Source organism: Propithecus coquereli, unplaced genomic scaffold, assembly GCF_000956105.1.
Source record: "Propithecus coquereli isolate 6110/MARCELLA unplaced genomic scaffold, Pcoq_1.0 Scaffold171, whole genome shotgun sequence".
Classification (NCBI taxonomy): Eukaryota; Metazoa; Chordata; class Mammalia; order Primates; family Indriidae; genus Propithecus; species Propithecus coquereli.
In genome coordinates this window covers 1,342,853-1,353,642 of record NW_012141747.1, presented here as the reverse complement: position 1 = coordinate 1,353,642, position 10,790 = coordinate 1,342,853, and the positions used below count along the sequence as shown (strand labels likewise).

General features: G+C 38.3%; 1 protein-coding gene across 1 annotated transcript; it reads left to right on the top strand.

Moving 5' to 3' along the window:
• The first annotated feature begins 1,771 nt into the window (after nt 1-1,771).
• IL1RL1 (interleukin 1 receptor-like 1) lies at nt 1,772-7,082 on the top strand. The gene is made up of 7 exons (XM_012641918.1): nt 1,772-1,832; nt 2,369-2,579; nt 4,104-4,278; nt 4,385-4,547; nt 5,895-5,966; nt 6,683-6,824; nt 6,913-7,082. Exons 1-7 carry the CDS (start codon nt 1,772-1,774, stop codon nt 7,073-7,075), a joined length of 987 nt encoding a protein of 328 aa, XP_012497372.1. The 3' UTR covers nt 7,076-7,082.
• The last annotated feature ends 3,708 nt before the right edge of the window (nt 7,083-10,790 follow it).

Here is a 10,790-nt window from a genome sequence, read left to right as displayed (position 1 = left end):
TGCTTGAGCCCAGGAGTTTGAGGTTCCTGTGAGCTAGGCTGACGCCACGGCACTCACTCTAGCCCGGGCAATGAAGCGAGACTCTGTCTCAAAAAAAAAAAAATCAAATTTTGTTAGTAACATTTATTTTACTTGGAACTCAAGAGTTGAGGGTTATGGTTTTCTTTGTCATTACCCTTGAGGTAAATTTCTCAGTCACAGCCTCCCTCTATTTCCCTGAACTCATGAGAAAAATTTTCCTTTTTTTTTTCATTTGAGGGCCCTACAGGGTCATAAGTCTGCAGAGCTGGAACCTATTTGGGAATGAGACTGAGTCATATTGGGACTACAGACTTGCATTTCCAAGCCTTTTCTTTGCTTCTGAAACTCTCCACACAAATGCTGCCAAAACTAACCAGTGTCTGTCAAATGGAGTGTCAAGGAACAGCTGGAAGGGCAGCCTCAAGGCCCCTCCAGATGTCAAGATCATTTAGAACTAAAAGTATAGTAATATCAGGGAGGTAAATAGCACACATTATTCATTATTCAGGTTGAGAAACTGATACTAAAACGGGAACATGATTTGGTTACTTCTTCTGAAAGGATTATTCAATGTTTCCCCTAGGTCTAAATATTTATTTACCAATGCCAAGAATTCTTAGTACGTGACACATCAGCATTTTTGGACAAGACAAAGATTTTGCTAAACATAAAATTTTAGGGTGAGTGGAGTGGCAAATTACAGGATGTCTTTGAATGGCTTCCCTTTAAAATAAAAGAGAGAATGCGTCTTTGTGAGTAGTTGACAGGAAGGTACCTACAGGGTTGGACACTCTTCTTAGCTCCATCGTTCCCTTTGGGTAAGCATCAATTACTTATCTAAAGTTTGGAATAAGAAAAGTAGCTACAATTCGTGTTTAGAGGAAATGTACTTTCTTGAAATATATTAAGAATTATTGTGTTTCTTCTTATGCTTATAAATTTCTATATTGGTTCCATCCCTCCCCTGACTTTTTAAGATAAGAAGTAATATAGTAAATGGTTCTTTTGCTGAAAGAAAAAAGAAAAATATTTAGTTATTACAGACCCTCAACTATTCTCGCAAAACCTTTGGTGATTCTTGGGGACATACTGAGGCAGAGACAAAATTTTGAGGGTTTGGAGTAGAGTTTACGGCAATGACCTGGCTAATGCTTTAGTGCTCACTTTCCTTTACTTCGTAGTTGCTTTGTGATGACTATTTGCAAGTGAATCTGTTTGTGAATTAGGTATGTGAGCACACTGCCACCAGCCTGTGTGGCTTTATAGAATATTGTATTTTCTAGAAACAACTGAATTTTGTGGTTTTAATTTTTTTCAAAAATAGAAAGTCATTTTCTTTCTTCTTAATTTAGCTTCCTTCAGGACATTCTCATAAGACTGGTAAAATATAACTGTGAAGTAGCTTGATCAATGTGAGGGTTCTGTGACCCAAAGGTTCAGTAGGAATAAATGCAATGTTGCATGCCTGAAACCTGCTGTGATACATATTTGTACTTAATAAACACAAGTTGATTGATTAATTACCCTGGGTCGTGGTGAGCAAGTAAAAACCATGGCTGATCAATATTTTGTTTCTGGTTTTGTATAATTTATTTCTCAGTAGAGACACTGACTACTCTTCCCAACTATAAGTCTTGAGGAGCACCATCGATCACCTAGTGGCAACCTTCAGCATCACATTTTACTGATTCATCTGGAGTAATCTCAGCTATCAGTTATCAACACTTGGCTTTTGATTGATCAACAGAGAATGGGGCTTTGGATCTTGGCAATTCTAACAGTTCTCATACATGTCACAGCAACTAAGTATAGTAAGTATTGCTTTTCAACTAAAATGTCAATGTTTTAAAATTAAGTAATTCTAAGAACATTTTTCTTGTTTTCAACGGCTTGATTTCAATTGTTTCAGTTGAATTGTAAACTAGGAAATTCATTATGCCCTTTATAATTGTTCTTCATCAATAATCAGAAGAAATTATTCATAACACATATATCATAATTTTAGTTTTACATATTTAAATATGTCAGAATTTAACATGGTGCCTGTACACAGGAGGCTGTTGTAGGCATTTGTTGACTGACACATGATTTGTTTGGATAGACATGGCTGCTTTACCATGGGAGCACTGAGGGGGATGTAGCTCCAAATTAATTCATTAATTTGTGATACTCAGCAGAACATTTCATAAAATATCTTAATCATTTACTTATTCTTTCCAAAAGTATCATAAATATATTAATATGATCCATTTCTAAGTTTTATCCTAGAAGGAAATACTAAGAACATAGGAATTACAATCTTTTCATATGGTCATTTCAAGATCTTATTTATATTTTTTATTTGCAGATAAACTATCCTGGGGCCTGGAAAATGAGGCTTTAATTGTGAGGTGTCCTAAAAAAGAAGCATCTCGTTACCCTGTGGATTGGTATTACTCAAAAACAAACAAAAGTATTCCCACCCAGGAAAGAAATCGTGTGTTTTCCTCAGGCAAGCACCTTAAGTTTCTGCCAGCCAAAGTGGACGATTCTGGCATTTATACTTGCATAATCAGAAGGTATCGTCCAGAAAGCCACCACAATCTTTGAGCCTTTCGTGGCGGATAGTCTGAGCTGCCTTCACTTTCATTCCTTCCCTAGTCCTTTCTGGAACAGTTGAATTTATAAAGTGATCTTAAGAAAAGAGTATTTCTAGGAATACCTTCCAGTTGGGGTTTAGGTGATTATGAGCTAACTATGTGGATTTGTAATTACAGGAATTAATTTGTAGCCTAATTAGAGAAAGACCTAGCTTTCCTAGTGACCAAGGGAACTGCGATCAATTGCTCGCTTTTGGCTGGAATTAAGAACAGATCAGCACAAAACCCAGTAACCTGGATATTTGGCATTGTGGGAGCCTCTGGTGGGTGAAAAAGGGCAGTTGCCAGTGTCTTAAAGCTTAGTTAAGCTACAGAAGGTTACATGAACTTGCATGCCTACAAATCACTTACTCTGTACGGAAATTGCTAAATGTTTTTTTTTTTTTTTTGAGACAGAGTCTCACTCTGTTGCCCAGGCTAGAGTGCCGTGGCATCAGCATAGCTCACAGCAACCTCAAACTCTTAGGCTCAAATGATCCTCCTGCTTCAGCCTCCCGACTAGCTGGGACTACAGGCATGTGCCACCATGCCCAGCTAATTTTATATATTTTTAGTAGAGACAGGGTCTCGCTCTTGCTCAGGCTGGTCTCGAACTCCTGAGCTCAAATGATCTGCCCGCCTCAGCCTCCCAGAGTGCTAGGATTACAGGCATGAGCCACCGCGCCCGGCCTTGCTAAATGTTTTGATTTGTACTCATATTTGGGACAAAATATCAGATGAACTCCATCTAAAGGCAGGATGTGTTATTTAAGTGCCTGGATTCTGAAGCTAGACAAGTGTCAGTTTTAAATTCATGCTCTGCCACCAGTTAGCTGTGCGATGCTGGCAAATTCCTTCTCCACCCTTCAGTTTCCTTATCTATAAAATACATACGCTGTAGTAATATAATTCACCTCAAAGTAGTATCATGGCCTGGCATGGTGACTCACACCTGTAGTCCCAGCTGCTTGGGAGGCTGAGGCAGGAGGATCACTTGAGACCGAGTGTTCGGGGCTGCAATGAGCTATGATCACACCATTGCACTCCAGCCTGGGCAACAAAGTGAGACTCTATTTAAAGAAAAAAAAAAAGTACTATTGTAAGAATAAAATAAAGTAATGTATTAAAAGTGCTCAACATTATGACTGGCGCATAGTAAACTCTCATTAAATACTAATTACCTCTATTACACTGGGATCATGGCATGACAGCAGATACAGTGATGTAATATATGAAGAAATGGTAAAGGAGTCATTCTTGGGGCTACTGTAGGGGTTATATTTTATCTCAAGGGTAACGAAAAGGAATTTGAAATTCTATGTTTTAATGATTATTTTTAAATAAAAAATAGCCACTATATATCAATTGTTTTAAGAAAAAAATAATACTAAGTAAAGGTGAGAGTTGGATTAAGTTATTGCACAATGCTAAATGAGTCATTAATTGTTTGACTTATTTTAATAGTCCCACCTTCAATAAGACTGGATACACGAATGTTACCATATATAAACAACAACTGAATTGCAACATTCCAGATTATTTGATGTATTCCACGGTATCTGGATCAGAAAAAAATTCCAAAATCTATTGTCCTACAATTGACCTCTACAACTGGACAGCACCTCTTGAGTGGTTTAAGGTAAAAGTAAATGTGTGTGTTGGGGGTGGGGGAGGGATAGGTGAAAATCACACAGCTAGAAGCAAGGGAAGAATTACTGAAAAGGGAATGGATTTTCTTATTTCAGAATTGTCAAGCTCTTCAAGGATCAAGGTACAAGGCACACAGGTCATTTTTGGTCATTGACAACGTAATGAGTGAGGATGCAGGTGATTACACGTGTAAATTTACACACAATGAAAATGGTATCAGTTACAGTGTGTCAGCAACCAGGTCATTCACAGTTCAAGGTAAGCTACTGACTGTGACAAAATAAAATATTTGAAAAAAGATGAGCCGGGGGGTGGGGAATTGGACGCCTCTGGTTGAGTTTTGCCCTTCATACTCCTCCTTGTACTTCCTCCTGCTCCACCTTCCCTTGTATATTGTCTCCTATAACGCAGAGATTTTCTGAATGCACTATTGAGTAAGAAACTTGAGGGGGAAATTACACTACCAATCCAAAGCCATATTTATTCTTTCTTTTTTGATTTAATTTTTCAAAGACAAAGCGATCTGGATGCTAACATAATTTGCTTTTTTTGAATGGCAATACAACTCTTTGGAGAGCAAGAACAATTTTCCTTTTCCCAATTTGGTCTCAGAGGCTCTGTATTTTAAAAAGAGAAAAAGAATTCAATCTTTAATATAACTCACTAGATTAGAAGTTTAATGAGAAACTTTCTGACGGGGTACAATGGTGTACATAAATATTGTTGAGTGGTTTTCAATCCTGGTTTACAACTCTTCCCACGTCATCAATGACCAAGTATGTCGCTTCATTCTAAAAATTTTTTTTTCAAATTTATTTTAAATTTTATAAAAGCTCATTTAGGGGAAAGACTTCACAATCATAGCTTATGAAATCTACAAAGAGTTGGGTTCTCCTTAGCACAGCTTGATCTATAGTTACATATGAAGTAGCACCTTTATGTATAGAAATTCTTTCATGGCAAAGCAATATTGGAGAAAAATTTTGTTTGGAGTTTTTCAATGCTTCCCTGCTGTAAAATAACCATCACCAGATCACATTCCTATTAGTGTCTCTCACTATTTAATGTTAACCCCTGCAGTGGTCCTTAATCACACTGTCCTGGGAGAAATGAGCAGTTAATGGTAGAGGATTGCAGCAGTGCTCCAAAGACACTCCCTTCTCTGATTCCAGGCTCAGTGGCCACAGGAATTAGAAGCCCTAAGAGAAAGGGGCTTCTCTCACTGAGGATGGGCCACAGTGGTGCAGAACTTTGAGAAGAACTGTGGACTCATGCATTTATCATTTTCATGGGTTTTTTGAAATCTTGTTCCCTGTAGTTTTATGCTTATTCTGTAGAACAGTAGATTTCTAATAGTTACTAGGTCATGAAATTAATGTAATGGGGTGGACCAGCATTTGTTTTAGTGATATAGAAGAGAATAGAAAGTAGATAGTAAGAAAATTTTTGTGTCATGTGTGTGTGTGTGTATGTGTGTTTCCATGGGTGATTATCAGAAGAATTGGAACATCACTATGAAATAGGATAGAAATATGAATATACAAGCTTTATATTGATGACCATCCAATGCTCTCCTAATATTTATATCCTCTTTTTGTCTTTAAGATGAGCAAGGCTTTTCTTTGTTTCCAGAAATTATAGCCCCTCCACACAATGAAACAAAGGAAGTGGAAATCGGTAAGAAACCTGTAAGAATGATATACATATTACCCCAGAAAATCCTTCCTTATGACCGCTGGTCTGAATTTCTTTAGCAGGGGTCAGGCAATTAGCATAGGGAACCTTGAGGATTAAGTGAGGGGATACCTGTGGAAGCACCTGCCCCAGGCACTAGCTAGTGCTAGAGACCCTGGGCACAGCAACATGCAACGTTTACATTTGTATTGCACTTGATAATTCATGGTGCTTTCATGTGTGCATCTCATTTTAGCCTCTCTTCTATCCAGGAGGTGGGATGCAGAGCTGGAGAGCTCTTTCTGGAGGATGCTAGCAGGGCTGGATAAAACATATTTACTTCCAAAGGTAGCTTATGAGAGACGAAGAGAATTGGTAGGAGGAGAAAGGTGTGGAACAGAGCAGTCAAAAAATACCTCCAATTTCGGGTACAGGGCAGTCCTCCATTACAACGTGGTGTTAGTGATGCCAGAGTCATTTGCTGGAGTTAGTTTTCCCTGCGGGCAAGGGGTGGTGGGAGCTGAGCTTCAAACCAAACTGAGTGAAATGAAGATAGAGGGAGAGAGGAAGAGGCCAAGGGAGGGCACAGAAAGATGAAGGTGCCAGAAATGAGGGAGGGAAATCATTGCAGGGCGCACAATGAACTTTTTTGTACATTAAATGAAATTAAATACTACTTGCAGAATTTAATTTTATTGGTGAATTTACTTCCCATCTAGGAAAAACAGTGAACATAACTTGCTCTGCTTGCTTCGGGAGAGGTGCTCAGTTCTTGGCTGTTGTCCTTTGGGATCTTAACGGAAGCAAAGTTAAGGACTTTGGTGAAGCAAGAATTGAAGAGGAGGAAGGGCAAAACCAAAGGTATTTGTGTATTGAAATTAAATCGTCCCCCTCCCACACAATTTGCACCTGCAAAGTAAGCATTAAAAATAACGCGTTGCTCTCTTAGTTCCAGCAAGGAGATGACTTGTCTAACCAAGGTTTTAAGGATAGCTGATGTGAAGGAAGAGGACTTGTCGCTGAAGTATAACTGTCTGGCCCTGAATTTGCACGGCTTGAGAAGGCACACCATAAGACTAAGTAGGAAAAATCCAAGTAAGGAGTGTTCCTGAGGCTTTGTCACCTGAGTTTGCTGTGTCAACTCTAAGCTGAAATCACTTTCTTAGAGAACACTGCGTTGGAGTTCGGTTCTGGGGGACCCATGAAGACAATGGGAATGGCCTGTCTCATGAAATGAGCGTCCCCTCTTGAGGACACTGACTCCATGCAATCTGGTCTTCTCAGAATGTGTCTGTATGCTGGGAAGCTTCTCCACTGCTTTACTTGCTCCTCTTCCTCTCCCTCCTCATCCTCATCAGTTCCTCTTGAAAACTCAACTGCTTCTTTGGTCATCCTTCTCTTTTCTAACTTCTTGAGCTCTATCTTTCTCACTGTATTTGAAAGAAAACACACCAACAGTAAACTGTGAACATGTCCTTTTATGCTCTTTTAATATCTCTCATAACCTGTTATAAATATGTTCCCTTTTATACTTTTTTTTGGTCATAATGAACACACATTTGGTTAGTGAGGATGGGAAAATGAACAAAAAGGGGAATATTCAGCTACTGACATTTCAGTAAGAAAATCTTAGATGCCACTTTATAAGACATGCATTATCATTGTTAAAGTTTATGAAGTATTAAATTTAGGTGGAACTCATGAAAAAATCTGCTAGCACAGCCCATTTCTTTATTGCATCTATTTTTCAACATGCAATTCAGGTACCACCTTTTCAGGGGAGCCTTCCTTGACTGCTAGTTTTGGGTACACACATCTTCCATGTACTCCTCTAGCATCCTGTCTCTATTGTTGCACTGGTCATTGTCTTACTGAAATCTGTTTGATGGTCCGCTTAACACAACTGTAAGCTATGTGAGGGCAGGGATGGCATCCTACCCACCTTTGTATCCTCAGTCTGTAGTGCAGTGCCTAACACCTAGCAAGTCCTCGATAAATATATGTTGAGTGAATAAATGAATGCCACAACAAAGTTATCAATAAAAAACATTGTTTGTACATTTCTACTTTTCTAGCCATAAGGCTTAATTATACAACAAAACACTATTTTGTATTTATGTTTGGTAAACTGAATAACTTTCCCCATAAATTGGAAAGCCAAATTGTGTATAGCTTCCCCATAGTTTTATCTGAATCTAGCATGCTTTTGGTGACTTCATTATAATTTGACACAATAGAATCTGACAATATGAAATTGACTAATCTTAAATGGATTAACTTTAGATACTATATATAATCTTTTAAAATGCAACGTTCTCTTTTATGGATAATGGGTGGCATCACAAACAACCAAAGCAGGGTGGAGAACGTGATCCCTCGCAGGTGCAGGCAACAAGGGGATATGCTTTCTATAGAGGTTTCAAAACAGCAATATAGCTGTCCACAAATCACTGTGCTTTTTTTTTTTATCACCATACCCAATGTTCAATAACGTCAGTGATGAAATACTCCTCTCACAGAGGCAGACTGATCCTTCTACCGATTCCGTTGGCGTGTCTGTGAATTCAATGTTGTCTCAGAAAATAGCGTTATATGCATTTCATTCCTGAGCACTTACCAGTTTTGTCACTTGTTCTTTGCATGTCCAGACAAAGACATCCTGTTTGTTATAGGAAGTATTTGATGCTGTACAAAAAGAAGGAGAGAAAAATATATTTTTACACTTGTCATTCCTTAGTGGCTGTATAACTACATGGAAATTATTTAATGTGCTTATCAAATAGCCAAAGAGAGTGTTAAACTCTGAGTTCATCAGATACGGGGGGGTATGGCCCAGATTCCCTTGGATAAACACACAGGACACAATAAGATGAGAAGGGATTAGGGGTGCAGGAAAGCAGGCCACCAATATGACATGGTCATGGTAGGTCTCTGCCTGAGATGGTGCAAGGGATTTTTTTGGTTTTAATTTTGACTTGAACCCTCAATGTGTCAAGTTTTTATAAAATAAATAGAATCATGACTCATGTAGATGATTTGAAGTGCTGTCATGTTCTGTAGGCCATCAGGTTTCTGCCAATGATAACTGTGCCCTCCCTCCCAACACTGGCTGTGCACCCTGTCGAGGTGTTATGTGAAGGCCACGCTTGGGACAGTGGTGGGCACAGTAGACCCTGGAGCCATCTATCCATTCTCCCCACCTATACTCCCCTTGCCTCCATATCCTCATGCTTTGTTTGCATTATTGCTAATGAATGTTCTCTGGCTACCCATGTATTTGAATTATTTTCATGTTATAGGTTATTTGGTGATTTTGTTCCTTTTAGTTTATTTATATTTCACGTGTTTTTCTTCAGATCAACACAGGTGCACTCTGTTTTGACAACTGTATAAATTAAATGAAAATTGTTGCTACTGCTGTTGAATTGTCATGATAAATTCCTTCACTCCTGAAATTATAGCATTTCTTGAATTTGGAAAACAAGAACTTAAAAAGCTGATGTCTCCATATTATGAAATATTATTAAATAAATATTTGACATTCATAATAATAGCACACATTTATTCATTGTTTCCTATGTACCAGATCCTGTCTAATTATTTTACATTTATCATTATAAATGATAAATTTATCATTTATTTTCTCAATACTCCATGAGGAAGAGACTGTCATTATCATCTAATTTTATAGACAAGAAAACAAAGGCAAAATAAGTTGAGTAACTTGCCAAATACTATAGTTATAGAGTCAAGATTCAAATGCAGGCAGCATTTTCCTATTTATAAACACTTATAGGAAGTATTTAGTGTTTTCTCATCACACACAGGAATTATCTATATATGTATAAAATCATTCACACCTCAGAAGATACTGAACTTCAATTTCCCTTAACGTCTTAGATCAAGTTCTTCCCTTGAGTTGAAAGTGGCCAGCCACTGGCACAGTTACTTTACAATGATCCCCACAAGAAGTATATGTTCCTACCATGCATCCAGACAGGATTTTTAGAGAGAGCGAACTGGAAAGGAATCCAGTTGAAATAATTTACTTACAGTTTTTATCATTTAACTGAAGATTTGGGTCAATTTTCAGTTTTTTTACCCCCTGCTTCCCCACATCACCTTGATCATCCTTGATCTCATGGTGCTGGATACTCAGAGAGCTGATAAACTGTTAGAGGTAATGGAGGAACTGACAAATATGGGCCAGTGATTTTCTGAGTCAAAACTGGGAGCCCATGCACAGAGACTTAAGATCGAAATGAAAAAGAACCATATAACCAAATCTCATTTGGGATTCTTCTCACATTCATCTTTAAATAGGACTATTTCTAAGATAAAATAGCTAACAATCCTAAAGAGGGAAGTAAACTTAAAATAGACAAAAATACCATGAATGATCATAGTTCTTAAGTCCAATTTGTACATAATCTGTTACAATCCTTGAAGATAGAAGCCATACTGCATATGCATTGTGAAGCAAGGAGTGCCAGGATAAAGTTCAGTGATGGCTGAGTAGTGTCCACCATAAGAGAAATATGGAACATGTTTAGGACCCAGAACTTAGTAACTGGACTTCTTTATCAAATACGGTTTAGCAACTTCCAGGGTTCTTGTTTCTCCCTTGCTTTCCTACACCACCAACCCTCAGATGCAACAAGTCTCTCAGACTTCCTCTTTAATGTCCTAACACTAGGCTTGTCCATTCATTTCTCATTGCAGGAGTTCAAACCCTCCTCATCTCCCACACTGAGTACCAGGCCCCATTCTACTCTGAGTACCTGCAGTCTCTTCCCACAGAAACAAACCTTCCACCACCATCAGATT